Genomic DNA, 21,337 nt, shown 5'->3' with positions numbered 1-21,337 from the left:
AGCTTAACACACCTAACCCAACGGGTCCTTCACCCACAACAATTTTAACCACCAAGTTTTTTTCACCTTACTTTGCCAGAAACCATAATAATATGCGACTGGAAGCTCATTAAGTATCCCCGGTTTTAATTATAATTATCCTCTCGATCTTATGCCATTCTTTGTTTTCTAGACTAAATTGATTAATATCTTCCATTTAGTTGGAAGCTCTGTTCCAGTGTAGTTACAATTATTATCTGAAGAATGACCCTTTCTCCCTCACCTGCAGCATCATCTGGGGGATTTTATTGCTGGCTTCTGATCGATTTGGATCATCTGGAAAGTGGAAACCAATCATAATCCGTTCCATTCTCGCACTCAGTTTTATTTCGATAGTGTAGTACCAAAGCGTAAGGACAGAGGGAGCTGGCAATCACGTCAATGCCTTCTCATGAACTCTTCCGAAAGATGAAATTTCTTTGATGCAGTCTCTTTCAAGATATCGGTATGGGTTGGAGGAACTAAATGAAAGTAGACATAGTGGGATAGCCAGATATTATGTTTGTGAAGCAGACCCTTGCTCTGTCTATCACATCTGAAACAATTTCTTTTTATTCCCATCTTCCGTGTTGCAGTTTTATGAGGTAGCTGATTACGGAGGGTGAGGGACAAATGGTATATGCCAGGATGAGTAAATAGCTCAATCTACCCAAATGACAACTGGAATGAGGTTATTAAGGTTCGAGTAAAGCCGCCGTGTGAGTGATTTTTTTTCTTCTATCTTTTATAGAAGACCACTCGCGTTTAAGTGGTAAATATCCATTGATCGATATCGGCTGGAGCACACCTGGTCGCTTCCAACAGAAATTGTTGTGGGTATCCATTGTAGCAAAGGCTTGTGATGTCTGGCTCGAAACGTTTTTGTTAACGTATTAAAAATTTTTTGTAAAAATGGACCATTTAAGGAATATTCCAGTTTATGAGCAGCCTGGCTTAAATGTATTTGTATATTAGGCTATTCTGTAAATAGTTATGCCATTACAGTACATAAACAGATACATACGCCAAATAATGTTAAATGTTCAAATATGACAGATTCCAGAGAGAGAGATCACAGTACTCATTTCTATCGTGGGTATCGAATATCGCCTTTTGATCCTTGACTGCCAGAGATTTATGGCAGACTTTCCCATTTTTTTTTTTTTTTTATATACAAGCGTTAGAGCGTACAATATTAATCAAATTCCATATCCCCCTTCCTTTTTCTTTCTCTCTCTCTGGATCACATGCCACAAAGCAGAGCATCGTTTAACAACAGGACAAGTTTCCCAGGGCCAGTCATATGAAACCGATATTTCTGGTGGTTAAAGATAAATTATGGTCTAATACTTGTAGAAATATGGTGAGGAGTATTACAGCTGGTGCTACGTTGTATTATACCAATCGTGATGATTGGCAGCAGAGTCATTTGTGCCTCTGCTGCCGATCATCACGATTTATTGACCAAATCTGCTAATGAGGAAAAAAGCCCATAAAAATGAAACTCATCAGACGTGAATCGAACTATATTAATCACAAGGGCGAGCAGTGGTTTTGCGGTACTTGATGCCTTATTGAAATTGAATAAAATTTATTCTTGGATATTAATGACCATGGGTGGTCATTAACATCTAAAAATGAGTTTGTTATTGGGTTTTGGGAGCATTGGCGACCAAGGCTATATTGCTCCGTGTATATTGTCTGTAAATTGCGTGTGTTCTGTGGTCGATTTTCTGTTTGCTGGATGAAAAACCGAAGTTTCCGGGACGAAAATCATGCTACCCTCGCCAGAGAGCGATTAACTCAGCCACGTTGTGAAAAAGGCCCGTAAATTTATTACTCTCCATCCTCCCGGTGTAGGGTGGACGGCGATCCTACCAACTGTACTATCCACGAAGGCAAGAATGAGTCCTACGATTTTCCCTTTACAAAAAGACTTTCATAATCCAGGATAAAAAGAAATTTATTGGACAGTTGTCTTAAACCATGACTGAGACTATATTGAGATGTATGTAAGATCTTACAGTTTCTACTCTGATTAAAGAATAGCTTTACCTTAAAGACATATAGTGAAGCCACTTCTTCCCCTTGTCCAGTAATTTTTCCACTGCTGCAGGCATTACTGAAACTCTCGTTTCATGATTTCTTGCAACTCCTCTTTTGATTTTTGTTGGACCTCCTAATCGTCATTAAATCTCTTCTATTCTCTTCAGTCATGGACAGTGAAACTACTGACAAAAGTATCTATAACAATTAAGTTACAGAACTCTACTATCACCCGTATTTCATAGTAAGAAAGTAAGAAGACCCTTGGAAACTTTTGGGCATCACCTCGTAAAGTATAGCTAGTTGATAGTCAAATTAATCTGGTTTTAATTTGACTCGCACTTGTGTTAAACCCCCTTGTTCATTTTGTTAATAATATAACTAAGGTTGTGCTGTATATTTAAGCCAGTTTCCTTTAAGACATATTTAGTATAATGTGGTGATCGAGGAATTCTTTAAGTCATTTGTCTTGGAGAAAATGTTACCTTTTATCCGATGAAATATGCCCAACCCGGAACGTTGTCAGAATCCATTTAATTAACGAAGCTATGCAGAGAGTGCATCAGATAAATGATTCCAGAATAATCTCCTGGGACCTCCTCCTTATCTCTAACTTCTGAAGATTCAAAAACCTTAAGGAAGTCTTCTACGAAGACTGTCCGTGTCTTTCTTAGTATTGCCTTTCCTGTATGTCGGCAAATGATAGGAAGACAGAAAAGTATCACAATTCATCATACCTGATCGACATCTTCCGCTAGGAGTAAACACGGCTGAAAAGTATCCTAGAGAGGGCGGTACACAAATGAAGATGGATTTCCTAGGAACGCAAGGAAACGTCCGATCGCGTTCATAACAAGCAACTAAATGCCACTGGAATGCCATTAACTGTGTCGGCGATCATTTTAAATTCCAAGCAGCATCTAAATATTTAAAGATGAACTCCACTAACGACATTTGACTTTCTTATTTCAATAATGGCTGGCATTCTGGAATCCGATTTTTTTCCCTTCTGTTTCTCATCCCCCCCACTTTACGTGCGCCGTCTTCCAATTTATATCATTAAGTGGAATGATGACCTTAAAACCGTCCCGCATTCATTAGCAATTCATTATGAACAACATGGGACCACATCGCACGCAAGTTCATTATCACCAGCCATGACTCTGGAAAAGTGCCAAAACTCAACTTCATGTCGGGTTTCGGTCTGCAGCCATGCATGTAAAGGAATGGAAATTTGTGGGATTGTTTAATGGCAGCCAATTACGAATAATGAAAAATTTCTCTACATTTTACTAACTTTACACATACACGAGCAACACAGTTTGTTGAGGATGACCAAGTGAAAGATTTAGCGTAGGTACAGAACTACAATGCGTTTGATAACCATTATTTCAAAAGTATTGCTTAGCTCGGGACAGCAACTCACCCATACTTTTAGACTCTTCTAGTATTATAATCTTTATTTGGAATTCACTTTTTCTTTTCAAAACAGCCTTTCTATAGAGGGGATCTCCGTTATGGCAAGTGCATTTGTTAAATATAGGTCAGTTTACGGAACGCTGACCACTCAGTCGGACCGTAGACTTATTCTTCAGGGAGTGACGCCAAATTTCATGGAAGAAAAATGTCCATCAACAGAGAAAAGATTCCTACAATGATGTCATAGATACATCTACTACGCAACGTCAAAGAGGTAGCTAATATCTTTTTGAAGCCAATACAGGACTGGATTGTCTGTCCCTTCGGCATTCTCATAAAGAACATTTTCAAAGAAAATGGAATGAACACCAGAATAGCGCCATCAGTCCTTCAGACAGAAATTATTTTTCAATTGGATATGATCGTTTCATTAATCAGTGTTGTCCAACTGTTTTCCTCCGATTCCTAGCTGTAAGTAACTTCTGATGTTTTATTCGTCTTTCAATAGACACACTTGTAAATTTGTCTTAGTTGATTCTCAGATATATCAGGCCATTGACCTGGAAAGCTGAGGCGTGCAACCCTCGCAAAGTGCAGCGCGGGGCAATCCCATTAAAGATGTAAAACCTATGTAGATTACCTTCCTATTGGTCTTCTAGAAACCAAAATAAAAATAAGATGAAGCCATCTACTGGGAATCCCTTCTTTGTGCATGCCAGTTTCTTTCACAAAGTGTCTCGCAACGTTTGCCGCCTGTTTTATTTACACCAACCGTACATCGCGCTTGTTCCGCAACTGTTAGGAACTAGAAACATCCCTTTAGTGGTGTTGGAGGGAGGGAGTGAGGGAATGAAGCGAATAATATGTTAAATGATTTATAAGGTTTTTTTTCGTTTTTTATGGTTGGCCTCCAGACGCAAATGAAAAGGAGTTGCAGATGGCTCAGGAACGCTAAGGGAACAGTGAGCAGCAGATCTTTGTGATGGCTGAACAGCCAATGAAAAAAACTGCTCTGTATTTGTTCTTTTTAAAACCATCGGGAAACACTTCTAAGCTTACATAGAAAATGAGCCAATCTTCATTAGTCCTTGAAATATATTTAAAACTGCAAAATGGCAATCTGTAATTAGACGTTAGATAAATAAAGGGATTCTTGTATTAACTGGCTTTTTAAACTTTATACATTTTCCATCGCTGTCTTAAAATGTATAATAATAATAAACAGAATGTGAACGTTCCCTTTTTTGTAATAAAACGAACTGCCAGTCAACTTCTTTACCTTCTGTCCTTCTCTGATTCTCTGTCGTTAAAATACCGAGTAGAAATTTAGAAGTACGTACTGTAAACCGAGTCTATTCCTTTGACTGCCACCAGGGAATTCTTCACTGGGATGAATCATACCTTCCCGAGTAGCGCTGCTTTAAGAAAAATAAATAAGATTGGAATTTCTTTCCTTTTTTTTTTAACAGAACTTTGTCCATATTTTTTAAGGTGTTAAAGGAACAGCTTCTCTATCATGACAGCATTCAGTGCAATATTCGTTCTTCTCACTCCAAAAAAAAGAGACTAATAAAAATTGTGACAGCTTCCCATCGTATATGAGTAGTGAATTACGAGCTAAATTATCTCCAAAACATATTTCTCTGCAACGTGAAAATGCAGTTTTTTTTCTCTCTAAAGAACATTTCTGCATTTTACAGGAAGGGGAATCTGTCCTAATAGAACCTCTTTTGAATATGGCATCATGTTATTTACAACGTTATTTATTTTTGAGTTTGGATACTTTAACTCACTAGTTGATATCAACGCATGACAGAGTTTCGCTGGATGAAGCAATTACTCAGAAGACAGTCCCAACTCATTATGTAGTTGCAATGAGAGACTCATGGTTTCTAGTTCATAACGGATGATCTAGCTTTTTCATTTTGCCTCATTGTAAGTACTCACAATCATTAGTTTTACGAAAACAAAACGGTCATTTTGAAGAATGGCAGCGCCACAATGTGATACCTCTTCTTTTAAACCAACATGCACTTGCCATCCAGTGATGTGTAACACGTGAGAAAATCCATCCACTCTCAGTTGACTCTAATCCTAGAATCTAGGTTAGATTCTAGATAATGCCACCATCTGAACAAATGTCACTACCTCATAGAATTATCATATGTTAAATCCCGGAGACTCAATGGTGTACTGAACGGGGAACCTGTGTTTCTTTATTAAGTTTTTGGAAATTATTCTAGCCCTTGTTTAAAAAAAAAAAAAAGTTCTTGTCCAGTGCCAATATGGAATCAAAGAGTATGGATAGACCTTGGATTTTATAAATCTATGGTTTTTAACGGGGTATGGGTTACGATCACGATTGTTGACTTGAGGTAACCACGGAGCTTATTGTATTTAAATCTCTTATTTTGGATTTTTCAGCCTTCATGCATTTTTCTATGGATCTTCACTGCTCTTCTGAATTGACATTTGCAATTCTTCTGTTCTTTTACAAACCACCCTGAATATTTGCTGCAACCAGTCAGCATCCATTAACTCTCCAACTCCAAACTTACAGAACAAACTTCTTCTTCTGAGATCATTTTTTCCTTCTGTGCATGTCCTTTAGAAAAGCCTTTCTTTCTATTTCCAGAAAATTACACACTATGGAAATTCAATCCCGATGTCAACAAGCATGTTTTGTCTTCTTAGCCTTCAACTCACAGACAGTAATAAGTACTACAGGTTCTAATTTCTTTGGTGCTTGTAATTTTCATAAAAAATCGGCCGGTGAACATAGGAATACAGACAAATATGCATTACACGGATATGAGTGACCGTATTGGATCCCGTTTAAAATAATAAGTCGAAAATTTGTTTCGTGCGGATTCACATTTCATCCAGTAAGTGTGCGATTGTTTTTCGTGGGGTTCCAGCACGTACTGAATTTTCTGCATAAATTATCTTGTTTTTACGAAGCTCAGCTCCACACACATTGCTCGGCCAGTAAAACAGACTTGGCAGAACTGAATCTCTGCCTCATCTGAAGGAAAGACACAATACTCAATGTTCAAAACATTTTGAAATATGAAAGGCTATTATATCGAGAAATTTTATCTCCAAAATATGAAGCTTTCTCATGCTGTAGTGTAACTTAATCAAATAAATTGTAGAATGTGGCCGCATGCAATGCCAAACGCTCCCTGGTGTCTTTTGGAACAGTAGATGTATTTTTTTGCCTTTGTTTTTGCATGGTCTAGACCAGGAGCTCTTAACCTGGGAGGCTCGCCTTCCCAAGAGAAGTGAGGCAGGGATTAAGATGAGACGTATCCCAAAATTTGAATTTTTGACGATGTATTTCATTTATAAATTTGGAAACTAGAATAAGGAAGGTGAGGTGCCTGGGCAAAAGTGAAAGAGAAGTTACTCAACAAAAAGGTTAAGAACCCCCTGATCTAGAACCTGCAGTCCATCATCATTGAGGGAGTAAAAAATAACAGTATCAATAGGAACTTTTGCATATAGTATTACTAGGATGCCAGGCATACTATAGTTCCATGACATATGACAGGAACTCTCAATGATCAGAAATAATGACTTTACCATGACTGCAGACTTCATCATAATTGAACTATTTTGCTTTGTTAATTGAAACTAAGAGTTCTAGAGAAGATCGCATATATTCACTGGGATAACCTGTGAATATATGCGATCTAAAAAAACTTCCCCTATTGTCTGTCACACAGATGTTCAGTTTGTGCTGCATGTGCCCTCGCGAGTAGCCAGTAGATATAATCACCGTCCACTCATGACGTGTGTAAAAGGTCTGAGTTAGAATTCCTTTAATGCCAAGAGGAATTTTATGAGCATTTTCAAAATGTGGCCGAATTAGTTGGGCGTGGGTGAATATCGCGTGTTTTTCCTCCTGAAACTCTGGCTTTTGTCCACCAACCAAATAATTCACGCAATTACAGAAATAACATACTGACGCCACATAGTCTTAGTTCCTTTGGTTTTAACACACACACACACTCACTCTCTCTCTCTCTCTCTCTCTCTCTCTCTCTCTCTCTCTCTCTCTCTCTCTCTCTCATATTTATGCTGCATGCTTTTTATACAGATGTCCATGAGCAATGTTCTTCTAAATTCTCATAATTGCACCTCTTTTTCTTCCAGTCTAGTCCGAACACATGCCTCAACTAGGCACCATCTGCTCAGTTCAACTCCAAGATCACCGAACTTACTTTTTCTCTTCCTCATCTGTATTTCCACTTCTGTTCTTTTGAACAACCTTCCTCTTTGTGAATTTTATAGAAAATTACAATTTTCAGGAAATAACAAGGAGGGAGGTTGGACTTGAAATTATTGGATTTCGATATAACTATTTTGAACAAGTATCTTTCTTCTCACTATACACACGATACCTTCATGATAGGTTGTATCTGTACCATTTTGTGTTCGCAGATCTTCATTAAAATAAATCGAGAAACTATGGAAAAGAAGGAAAATAAGCACAGTAAATAAGTAATGTAGGCCCTTATCAAAAATCCTTGATAAGGATCATGGATTTATGATAAGGATCATAAAGGTTCCTGTCCTATTTCATGGCACACACACATTGTGCATTTTATCCAATATAAAACACTCTCGGGTATCACAGTTGATATAATCATTGTCCTCACCACGCATCGGATGGATAAGATCTGAGTTCGAATCCCATTATGCGGGGAATTATGGGTATTTTTCCCAACGTGGCTGAGTTAGTCGATCTCAGGAGAGGGTAGCACGATTTGTTTCCGGAAACTCGGATTTTTCATCCAGCAAACAGACAGATCTACCACAGAACACATGCAGTTTACAGACAGAATATATATGGCTTAATATAGTCTAAATCGCTTAATGTAATTAAAACTCTACGACAACAAAACGCAAAACAACAAATCTAAGGAAAGTAAACTCCACCTGTTATAAAAAAAAAACAAACTTCATTTCTCTCTCTTGATCCATAATCGTCCCCTCTCTCTCTCTCTCTCTCTCTCTCTCTCTCTCTCTCCATCATTTCAAAGGTCCATAATGCACTAAAATAAACTGCTGTCAGTTGAGAGCGACGACATGTTTGGCCTTATCGCTATGTTTTTCTCTCGCATCCTAAGAATAATTACAGTTGCTTGGTAGGAAAGTGAGAATTTCCAACTTTTTTTTCCCTGCTGTCAAGTTGCTGGTTAACTGCTTCCATCAGTCTTTACGAAAACTTAGACCAATCTTGTATGTCGCTTCAGTTTCCACAGTGTTTTCTTTCTTATCTACAGAGCACACTCCCAGCATACCATTGGGACAGTCGCTTGTCCACGTAGACTATGTTTACTGTGTCGCCCTGGGAGCCATCTATGTCTTCACACTATCGTCTTGTAATTTGGACCTTAATTACTCCAAACGCTGTACCAAAACTCGTCTTTTCTCTCTGCCTGGGGAAGGAGAATGGCTGTAAATATTTTATGGCAGTACTCGCGCTTTATGGTAGTAGCGGGAAGTTTGCGTTCACATAAAAACAGGTTCTTTGTCTCTTAATGTCACTTTGAGTTCGCTTTATGGCCAACATTTTTTTTTTTACCACTGATTTGGCAAGGCTTCTGAAAATAAAACACAGCAATGCGCGTTGTATAAAGAATAAAGCCATTCTGCTTTCATAAAAGTTTCTCATCTGTTCCTTTCTCTCCAAAAAAATAAAATAAAACAAATTAATAAATATGTACTTCAATTCTGATTTATTAAAAATAAAATAATGTTTATTGTAATAAAATATCGATATTAGTGTACGATTCTTAATGGGTAATCCTATGCCGATTCTTCCTAACAGGTTGTCATGATTCCTTGAATTTTCAAATGGGCTTTGGGAGTATTTGAATCTTCTTACAATAACTGGAAGAAAATATCGAATCAATCCATGGAGGACGCAATTCTCAGTCTTTGCAATGAACTATCCAGAGTAGCTGATGCTTCCGAAGAAACGAATCTTCCTGAGGACGCATACATGGTTCAGTAGAAATGTTCCACAAGAGGGCGTCCTCTCTTTAGCACTATTTGTAGTCGCATTCCAGCCCTACTTGTCAGTGAGTCAAGATCTAATTTCCTATGCAGATGATATGTTTAATTAAATTTCCAGTACTTAGGATGGGAAGTCGTCTTTTGCATGATTCTTTGAGATGGCGCGCCGTTGGATGACTTGAAGCAGACAGTCGCAGAAGAAGGTGGCACGTTGCTTTAATGTAAGCAGTTTCAGAGATGGGAATCATAAGAAGACATCGATGATTTATCGAACAATCTCTAGTAGAGATAAGGACGTTATATAAGGCTATTGTTAGACCACACTTGGAATACTGTGTTCAAGTATGGAGACCGCACCTAAAGAAAGACATTGAACTTTTTGAAAGGATCCACAGACTGGTAACTCGCCTGGTGAGATCGGCAAACGGGCGTCCATATGAGGAAAGACTTCGAATATGTAGGTTGCAGAGCTTGGAAACTAGCCACCTGAGAGGGAGTTGTTTAGACTGGATTGCAGGGAGTTTTATTTGAGTCAGCGAGTTATAAATTACTGGAATAAGTTGCCTACATGGGTAGTAGAGGCTGGCAGTTTGGAGAAATTCAAAGGTAAGCTGGATAATTACCTAAGGGAGGAGGGAAATGGAAATGTGGCCATTGTTAATACTAAAAAGAGATGGCCAAGGTCGCCCGAAGGCTACGTCAACCAGAACAGATCGCTATTTGACTCTAACAGCAAGACAGAACCCTACGATGGCCAACCATCAACTGCCTCTTGAGGCTGCTGTGGCCATAGGTAAAAACATTTCCAACAGGATTGTGTTAAGAAGGCCCAATTCAAGTGAACTCTACTCAAGAAAGCTAATGGTTTGTATCCCATTAACTCCAAACCACCGCAGGGCTCGTCGAAACTGGTGACATGAACACGCGACTTGAAGCCCTGACAAATGGGATACAGTTCTGATCTCCTGATGTTTAGGCCTTTTATAGTGCGTTTTAGCTTACAAACAGAGTCTAAACATTATTTCGCCTGCAGGAAATGAAGAACGCATTACCATCCCTCCAACATTACAGAAAGGAACACTAAAGGTGGAGGCGCTGTTCTCGTGTAGGGCGGAATAATGATCAATGGCCGCACCCCTCTTCATGTTTTTGATAGGGATATCGTAACTGCGCAGAGGCACCAAGAACAGATCCTTGAACTCTACGTGCCAATTTATAGGGGTGCAGTTGGCCCAGATTTTCTTTTCATGAATAACAACGCCCCTGCACATAGAGGTCAAGTGGTGGAGGAATCTCTTGACACTGTAGATATCCAACGACTGCTGTGTTCAGCACGATCGCGCGCATTATAGCCTTAGTTACTAATGCGCCAATAAAATTCAAACCAATCAAACCAGCACGATCGCCAATTAAATCCGATAGAACGTGTGGAACGCCCTTGGGCCTCGCATTGTACGCAGACGGCCAACTCTTTGGTCGCTTGATGAGCCAAGGTCTGGGAATTGTTGCCACAGAAAATCTTACAGGCACCCTTATATCGAGCATGCTTCACCGCTGTCAGGCCTGTGCAGCCGTTGAAGCGGATCATATGCCATACTGGTGTCATGTGACCATATTTTCAAGAATCTTGTATCGACTTCTGTAATGTAACCTTTTTGGTAATTTTATGCAACCCCTATAAATGTCCCTTATACCCGTCCCATGTTTCTCAGTGTTTCCCCATTTTCATCGTTATTGTGCACCACCATATCAAATTTTGTCCGCTTCATCGCAAGCTGCATGAGTTACACCAAGTTTTCTACGTGTTCTGTTACTTTGTCGGTCAGTGTCGGTCACGTATTCATGACTATATGAATGGGTGACTGTACCCATCATAAAGACCTAGGGATAATGCAGAACACTACCTCTCCTTTATTCTCCATTGCAAAGACATGGAGAGTAAATTACAGAACTGTCTCCATCAAAAGTCCACTGGCTGCCTTGAACTACTCAGGTTCATTGTCCAGTATATCAGAGATGCGTGGTCCTCATAATGCTGTATACATTGGTGACCAGCTCATCTTCTTCTCAACGCATCTGAGCGAAACCTAAGTTTGTAATATTGGTTCATGAGATGGAATGTCCATCTCATGGACGCAATTTCCAGGTGAGAATTATTGAAAATTTCTAATGCCGATCCGTAATAATAACTTTCAGCCGATTGGTTGTTAATTTGAACCCTATCAAACACCTTTGGGTTGTATGAGGTCGTCGGTTACGTGCACATCGAGATCGGCCAAAGAACAAGGACGAATTGGTGACTGCGTTAAAGGCCTGGTGGAGGAACATATCACCTGACATTTATAAAAAGTTGGTTGAGAGTATGCCGCGAAGATTGAAGTCTGTCATAAAAGCAGAAGGTTCCAGCACAAAATATTAAATGACACTATAAAAGCTATTTTTTTGTCTAAAGGCAGGTGTCCGGATATTAATGGTTGGGCAGTGTATAACTGGAGTCAAGATTTTCTCTCTCCCTGCAGGAATGAGCTACCGTAGCACCCTACTGAATCCAGCCTGCATTTTCAGCATATATCAAACTTGAACATTGGTCTTCTACAACGATCTGCAGATTGATCACGAAAAGCTTTGACCTTCAGGATCAATTTGGCCGCATTTGGTTTTCTGGTCAAAAACCGATATCTTGACAAACATCTCTTTGATCTGCTGATGCAAAAGGAAATAGCATTATCAGATCAGGAGCTCAAGCCATCTAATATGCTCGAGAAATTCTGCAGCTGGCCAAGGTAAGGTTACCTCCACGTCTTGTCTCTTGGGATTAAGCCAGTTCTCTTAAGGAGCGAGGCCTTTGTATTGAGTTACACAGAGAGTGACCCTCACTTGACTTGAACTATGCCGAATGGTGATCCCGGACCTCTTGTATAATAATCTCTTGCTGTCTGTGTGATGGTACTCAATTGAAAATAAGTAACAGTAGTCTTCTCTAATGGGAAAGTGTTAATTATTTGAAGTATAAAGAGTGCAACTCGTTCTGAAGGATTTCGGAAGATGTTGAAATATTGATGTCAATGTACAAACTTTGGTTTGTCTGAGGAATTCAACTATGTAATAATGAAGCAAATGCACTCACTAATGTCATAGTATGTTCTCCGTTTACGAATACATTTTGATCATCTTCTCTTTAGGATTGAGTGAGAACTAAATAAACAAGATCCAGTTATTTCCTCCATCACACGCTGCAATTCACCCAACCATTTCTGAATGTACAGATCCATGTATATTAATAGACTTTTCCACATATTAAAGTTATTTGATATGGCGAATTATTTCTTGAATAAGATTCGTATGATGTCCTTTCTGTGCTATTTCCCTGTGGTTCTCAGCCCCAGTTACTTTGGTTCTAATGAGTTTCATCAAAAGAATTTTTTTTCCATGTTTGTACATCTCATTATTATTATATCTAATTAAATAGTTCACGCGTCTATTCTCCTACAACAAAGGGTGATATTACTCCACATACAAAGAGCTCTATTACCAAGCGAAAACGGAAATATAAGTGAATTATTCGACAATGGAGTAATTCGCTTTTCTAGATTGGAAGCGCTTAACAAAGGCCAGAATCTCACAATAAGCGAATGGGTCTCATTCTCTTTAGCTTTACAATCAAGTTGCTGTTTTCCTGGAAGCGCAATTTGTAAACCGAATGGAATCCGATAATGTAATCATGTGCTCTAAAAAGAAGCGGAAAGTCTAGGACTCTTACTGCTTTATTTTTCATTCAAATACCTAATTATTAAACCTTTTACTCCATATTGCAAACAGAAGAGCAATTTTTGTGTTTGTGTATTCTAATTTCTGAAGTACTGATATACTCGTGCGGTACATCTAGGTCAAGAGCTTTAGTAAATCACGCAGCTGTAGCCAGACGCGCCCCGAATGGATTGATGTATGTTTAAAATACCAGCGCCTGTCTCGAATCGAAATCGTTTCTTTTCTTTGGAACAGTGCAACTATTTCAAATTTTTATAACAGTTTTCCAATACGAATTTCATATTTTAATCAAATCTCCCAACGGCATCTGACTCGCCCAATTTTAATTCGAGATGTACGTGGAAACGCAGAGGTTCCCCACCAAATCCACTCCTGTAATGAAAAGGTATTCCTAAATATGTTGCATTAATATTTTTTGCTAAAACAATTTTCTCCTCCCTTAAGTGCACACAGTTGGTCACTTAGAAAACTATTTTCCGCGTAATTTCCATATTTGCATAAGCGATTACATAGTAGTTTGATTAATGGTCCTAGTAAGGGGCAATCTAGGATTATTTTCAACGGATTAAGGTCCGTGTGTGATTACTTTGTTGTAGTCTTTTCCACAAACCATTACGAAGTGTGAGGAATGCATGCACAACTTCTCGTCCATTTCTAGATGATCATGGTCGATTTAGAAACTGTTGATGACGGCTTACGCATGCATTTGGTGGGATAATGAAGTCCGATGGAAAGGAAAGAATCAACAATGGTCCCCAACCTCGCCTTTGAAATTCCTTTAAAATACAATGGAGATACCGGTAGTTTTTAATTTCTTTTTTGTCGCTTTCTCTTAAATAAATCAATTCGATTATATCCAAACATCGCCAATTATTTTAATTAGTAACTTTAAGTAAAATAGCTGACTGAACAAGCAATATTTAAAGTTGATTATTGATGTTTATCATTCAGAAATTGTCACAGTACACGGTTACAAACGAAAGGGGAAGCCTGAAACCAGATCTCGAGTAAGTAAAAACATTCATACGTGGCTCATCACTTACGATGTCTTTACGGAAATTATCGTGTCGTTGCGGACGCACAACAATCCCCTAACCAGTCTAACAAACCATAACTGTAACGTGGTCGTGTCTTTGGTATCCATCCATCATTGCTGTCCTGGAGATGGCACGTTCAAATAAAAGATGCCAAACACAACAGGCGTGATTCATGGTATAACCGCTTCCTGCACATCTGTAGACCACGTGCTGCTGCTATTATGCATTGGCTCGTGGCCTCCAGCTCTTTCACTGCCTTTCATCATCCCAGGTTGCCTGCCCCTGTGTGCCCGGAGGCTGGAAACGATTCAGGTGATTGGAGACCTCTCTCTGCAGCACTCGTCACTAGGTCACATCGTGGCGACTGTCACCCGCAACTGTGTGTGTGTGTGGTCGAGAGTTAAATGAATGAGATGATGACGTCATGAAGACCTAAAATGATTAGGTCTACATATGACACGCACTCTTGTGCAGAAAGATACGCGGATACAGGGGCTGTCATAAATCTTGTTTCTCTCGCTGTGAGGATCGATTCTTTTGGGGGTTCTTGCTCCCATCTACGGGAAAATTAAAGTATCTTCTCAAATGGAAATGCTGCAGTAGGAGGTCGTTATAACGAAGGTTTTACAGGAGAAGCAAGGTACAGAATGAATGGCACTGTGGCTACGTATTGCTGTCCTACTTCTATAACAACCAATGCGCTTAAAATGCATATAACAATCATAATAATTATCACTACATCTTTCAATATCACAGCACGTTCTTTTCTGCTTAATTTTGATAAGCAAAAGTACGCATGCGTGCAAGCAGCTGCTTGTGGCGTCCTGATCATCCCCGCTGATCGCGGCACCAACGCGTTCATGACTTTCCAATCCGATAACATTTTCAAGGCTGCTAATTTTTCAGTGCACGCAAATGGGGCTTTTCTCCACAACCCTCTACTTCAAAGGTCACCCGACAGGGCCATCTGGTGCTCCCCCTTCCCTCTCTCCTCGCTTTCGATTGTTGCGCACTCCATTCTCCGTACTGTAGCCTCCCGCATAGATGACCTGAATTGTGGTTAAGTGGTTAATGCAGAGGAAATGAAAAAAGAAAAAACGAAATAGAGCTTGCCCACCCAAACTCAACACTAAACGAATGGGGCCAGACAGGTCCGTCCATCAGGTGGTAGTGCCCACTGTTCGATTCCATTATCGATCTTATCTTTCCAGTTACTCTGGCCTACGCGTGTGCCCGAGAAACCCGTCTGGACTTTTAGTGTTTCTTTTTTATTCCGATATCCATCCAAAATGCAACCATTTATTTGCCAGTTAAAAGGTACAAACTTCTGTGTGACCTCTTCACGACCATAACTCAGAAAATGAAACCGGCGCAACTCTTGCCACGATTCCTATCACATTTGTCCACATCTGCGAACTGCTGACCGTTATAGTCTCTCGGGGATTATTAAGAAAACATATACAGTTCGTGGAAGTCCATTCTGAAGGAATTGCAAAGAAAGTATGTTCTGCTCTCTTGTCGCGAGAACCGCTTCAAATATTTATAGCTGAGTAACTTCTTCTTTGTCTGTATCTACGCCACGCTACCTCTTCAGGGAACCCCCACATCGTTACATATATCATGGCCTTGGCAGGAACTAAGCTGCATCGTGTACCGTATATCTTACATGGATGAAAATGACCGCAGGGCTGTGACTCCTAGCACAGAAGCAACGAGTCACAATTGGGTTTTATATGAAATGGATCAGTGCATGCCTCTAAGGTATTCAGAGCATTACTTCAGTGTCTTGTTCGTTTCTTCTTTGGTTTATCTCTTAGGCATTGCTTCGAAATAATCTTATAACTAAAAGAGAAGAAGTTGGCAGATCGATTAAATAAGTGGACCGATTATTCCTTAATTTTTGTTGATTTAAAATGTGTAGATTTTCAAAGGAACAACTGGACTCCTATTAAATGGATTTCCGTGAAATTTTATATTCTTGGTGATTGTTAGGCGCATCAGCTCCTTAAACAATATTGTACCATTGTATTTATGTTTATACAAGTGTATATGTGTTCATGGACTGATGTTCTGTGAACTGAAAAATCCTTGAATAACATAACTCATGAGGAGAAACGTATCCCTCCTAAGATTAGCAACATCCCCGACTGAAGAAATCTTTTAAGAATTTCTCCAGTCTACGACGGACTCGAACCCAGGACCTGTCCAAACGAGTCACGAGTGGCGAAACCATTCCTTTTTCATTCATACGTATCTGGAGTTATCTACAGGAAATAGTATTATCAGACCAGGAGCTCAAATCATTTGATATGCTCGAGAAATTCTGTAGCTAGCCAAGGTCATATCCACGCCTTGTCTCTTTGGATTAAGACAGTTCTCTTAAGTAGCGAGGCCTTTGTATCGAGTTACGCAGACAGTGATCCTCACTTGACTTGAACTAATGGTGGTCCTGGACTTGGATAACACTCTTGCTGTCTGTGTGATGGTACTCAATTGAAAATAAGTAACAGTAATCTTCTCTAATGAGGGAGTGTAACAATACGGTTGATTGGAACATTGGTTAGACAAGTCTATTGGAAACCACACAGCTGTCTGTGGTCCCAGGATGACATTCGCTGATACTGGAGTTCATATTGCAAGGTCTTGCACGTACGCTAACACAAACAGTGCATGGTTCATTGTTTGCTGTTGTGGCAATTAAATGTGCTTCTTTAAGGTTGGTATGTCCTTCATGACAGTTTAATGGTTTTGCCTCTTTTCGTTCGCTTTGAGAGGTTGGGTGGTTCCATCTACAACTGGAGCATTTTTTAAGATGAGTATGACTTCGGTCTAGCGAACTGCATTTATCTTTGGTTGTACTGATCAGGATTTAAACTTTCTTTTTATTGTGTACCCACCCCCTCCTCCCTATATTCCTGAAGTTTAGCTCACGTACCTGTTTTCAGTTTATGCTTTTTAATAAAAATAAATGCGAAGTCCATTTTGACATCGCCGTTGTAAAATATTAAGTGTCGATATGCTGCAACAGACAGTAGTGCCACCTTGAGGTATTTCCCGAATAAAATATGGCCGTATAACTTGTCGACAATAAATGCAATCAATAAAATTTCTAACCTTAATTTGACGAAGTTATTTAAAATATTGACTAACTTGCCATTAACGGACTCCGATGCCGATGGGAAGCCAATATTAATAACACCAATAATACTCTTCCAGACATGTCATAAACAAAAATCTTTGTCGATAAAGGGATTATTAAATGCTCACATTCTCTTTGTAATGCTGACATATATTAATACAAGCTGTTATATACGCCCCCCTAAAGCACTCTTTGTGCTCTATTACCATCACTTTTGATATATTTCTACCATCGCTTTGGAAGTCGAATTCAAATAACTTGTGCTCACCTTGTTCAAGATTAATGTATTTTTGGAAACTCAAAGCCTGTGTGAAGGAAGTCGATGGCCCTTTCGAACCTTGCCTCTTCTTTGTTTTTTTTTTTTTTTTCTCCCTCACGGTTTTCTTCGTCGAGTACTTAGCTTAATTGCCTGACAAAATAAATGGATTCTTGTACGCTGTTGTTCGCTCTAATTTATGTCATGTGCCACGATGAGATTAGCGCATAGTTGCTGTCCGTTCCAAAAATCAACTGGCGTCTGTTTCAATCGAAGTTAATTGTATTACATCGAGCTATTAATTCCTTCCGTTTCTCCACAGAGCTGTTGCTGATCTGACTTGAATATTTAACTGGGGCAGTGATTGATGACAGATTTATGGAGAAATTCGGATAACGGAACATCCTGGGATAATTGTAAGAAGGTATGGATCGAAACTTGAACTTGGTGCCCTTTTAGATGATCGTGCGCGGTAATTTTATGGATAAGGACACTTCATTTGCATATTTCATTGCAGTCTTAGAGTCCAATTATTTTTAAACTATAGCGTTTTCTCTCTCTCTCTGATAATGGTTCTTCAGCAGTGATTCACTAAAACTGAACAAAAGTAGAAGACCATTCTTCTCCTATGATTCATCCTGGATGTTGATCCAGTGTATTTTGTAAACTGGTCTTTAGCTTTATATCACAAGACTGAAAGTAGAATGTTGGTAATAGTCTTATTAATTTAAGCTGAACAGCGCGAGAAAACCCAAGTCATTCAGAAAATCCAAATTAGTTTTGAATAACTTGTGATCGCTTTGTTTTAAGTCGTCTGTTATGATGAAGTTCATAAGCCAATGTTGGGCATATTTTGTTGTTTTAACTGTGATAATGACTCCCTGATGTCCACTCTTCATTAACTAAGCCGGAGATGGGGAAACTTCAGCATGCGGTGGGCAATCTTAAGCATTAAAAATCGGCAATAGGACTGATAGGCGAAGGTTATTTGTGGGAACTGCTGACTTGGCTGCGATGTAAGCCAAATCATTTCCCCTATTATCCCAGTGTGGTTGAGGATTCAGCAGAAGCGAATGAAGAATACCTTTCAGAGAGAAAGATCAAGTCCACAGTTCTCTGGTCGATGAGTGTGAAGCAATAAATCCCATAAATTAACAATATATAGAGTGAAAGGAAATCGGAGTAAAGACCATGGTGATATTTGTAAAAACTTGGCGAAGAACTTTGGGACAAGGTCTGACATTCCAAGCTTTCTCAACACTGTCTTTGGAAAGTTCTGTGCTGATAGAACGGGGTCAGTGAATATAAAAACATAATTGGTACCTGATCGTGTACCAATCTCCCAACTCTTATTTTTTTGCTGATTAAATTTTAAAATATATTCTTTAAGGATGATTAGAAACTCTGTACGGTCCGCATTAACGCTCTGGGCTGAGTGTGACAAGCGAGCCTAATTGGTTAATCTTTTACTGATGTCACATTTTGGCCACGATTAATGTTCAAATATTTCATGCGGATAACCGTTCTTTAGAGAAATATGGCACAAATATTTCATCCGACAGTGTACTTAAGAATCAAGAGAAGTTGTTGGGGGAAAAAAATCAGATGGCAAGGATAAATGTTTTAAGTACAGACTAACGAAGACCTACAAGCTCGTGTGTGTGTGCTGAGACATCGCCACGAGATGTTTTTATCGTCCATCGGCTCCTCTAAGTGAGTTCTGCAGTACATTAAGAAGCAAACAACTGCCATCAGTGTAGAGGTTATTCTATCGGTAATTTCGGAAAGGGGGGGGGGGTCAACATATAAATAACTGCAATTTCAAGGGCTTATGTTCTTGACACACGTGACCATTGCAAGGATTGGTGCAATAGAAATAGAAAGAAAGCTAAAAAACATTACTCCTAATAGGTTTATTTCGTTGATGTTGCAACTATCGTTCACTCTGGGAGATCAAATTTCAGTTTCATCCTTTGGTGAAGATATTGGCCTTACTGATGACTGTCTTCTCTGTATGGACCCCATGCTTTCTCAAATGACTGTGGGAGATGGAGAGGAACAAATAGGTTGGGGGAGAAGTTTTTTTTCTTCTAGAGTTCATTTTATGTGGTCGCTGTCCCCGAATTTTCTATATTGTTTGCAAAAATACGTTGGAAACCCAAGAAAAATGGACACGAGGAATTTCCGCTTACAATAACAGAGCTCAGTTTCTTGTTAAAGATGAAATCATACTTTCATTCATTCTGTAATTCGTTCGGTTTGCATTAATATCAAAAAATTGTCCATCAGGGCTGGAAAAAAGTCACCCTTCCTTTTACACAACCAAAATGCTCATTTTTTTTGTATCGGAGAGGAGAGATTTTGCCAATCGATTTAGTTCCAAAGAATGCGAAGTCTTTCAGTGAAGACACGGAAGGCGATTTCATGAATACATCAGATTCAAAAAATGTGATCAAATCGGAATGCGGTAAGTCAAAGCAAAAGCAATTAAAGTTGGTAGAGGCACGTCAAAGAACATTCATTTTTCTTGAACTATATGGAGACCTTTTTTGCCAGGATATTTACAATTCCACTCGAACGAAGGGAGACGCAGTTTGGTGTAACTTATGTATTCTGACTCAGCAGAATTACTATTTTTTTAGAGACGAATTAAGAATAAACTTCGCCACATCTGGTAACCAGTTACACGCATCAATGAGTCCACCCTCTGCCTTCCTCCTTTGGATACTTATGTACATGAAATTTGAATACAAATGCGTGTTCTATTAAAAGTTGAATTGACAATTTTGAATAAAAAAAGATACTGAATACAAAATGATATTTAAATAAGGAATTTACAAAAGAAACAAGTGTAATTGAGGGAAAGAAACTTTTTTTTTAAACGTAAATGAACCGAAAGAAACGAATTTTTTTTATGAATGCACCGACCGACGTCAGATTTCGTGGCCTGTGTTCACCCCTTAACGATTCATCCACGCAAAAAACATATTTTATAATAAGAAATGCCCTTCGCCTCGAACGATCTCTTAGAAACCTTTTTAACAAACTTCTTGGACGTATAAATACATTAGTAAAAGCGGCTACGCATCATCAGACAGCTATTAGGCTTAATTTTATAAAGGGCGCACGCACTTAAACATACATTACTCATTTAATGATTGTATGAAAGGTAAAGTATATTAGAATGTAAATTAGGCCGCGTTCAGGCCTTTCTACCCTGTAATAATATTAAACGAGATTGATATTTCAGCAATGAAGTCAGAGAATGTTAATTTAACTTAAGCTCATCATTGCTAAACAATATGTTGATCTTGTATTCTATCTTCTCTGACTCTGTGGAGTATAAACGTATTTTTTTTATTTAATTTACCTGATTACGAGTCTGAGGCTGCATCCAAGCTTTTATATTCTGCTCCAGATACTGCTGAGCTTGCTGAGCCACAGGAACGGGAACTGCAGAAGAGGAAGTCGATGAGGTGTGCGATGCTCCTGCAGATGGTGCTGGAGTACCTGATCCGGCAACTTTTCCGTGGCGTGACATTCTTAAAAACAAACAAGATATGTTTATGAAGGGTTGTCCGATTAAAACGCAATCATCCATTAAAATATGCAATAACAAAATTTTAT

The 21,337-nt window shown here is 39.0% G+C and overlaps 1 protein-coding gene across 1 annotated transcript in view; it reads right to left on the bottom strand.

Annotated features, from left to right (window-relative positions):
- The window catches only part of LOC150088524 (uncharacterized), a 142,255-nt gene that overhangs the window by 82,157 nt on the left and 38,761 nt on the right, over positions 1–21,337 (bottom strand). The window contains exon 2 of the mRNA XM_090370215.1: positions 21,081–21,252. Within this exon, the coding sequence (XP_090226341.1) occupies positions 21,081–21,251 (171 nt within the window). The 5' untranslated portion in view covers position 21,252. The remainder of the gene's footprint in view (positions 1–21,080; positions 21,253–21,337) is intronic.

Source organism: Mastigoproctus giganteus, chromosome 3 (genome assembly GCF_048544385.1).
Source record: "Mastigoproctus giganteus isolate SK-2022 chromosome 3, ASM4854438v1, whole genome shotgun sequence".
Classification (NCBI taxonomy): Eukaryota; Metazoa; Arthropoda; class Arachnida; order Uropygi; family Thelyphonidae; genus Mastigoproctus; species Mastigoproctus giganteus.
Note: the sequence above shows the minus strand (reverse complement) of the source record. Positions and strands in the feature narration are given on the sequence as shown.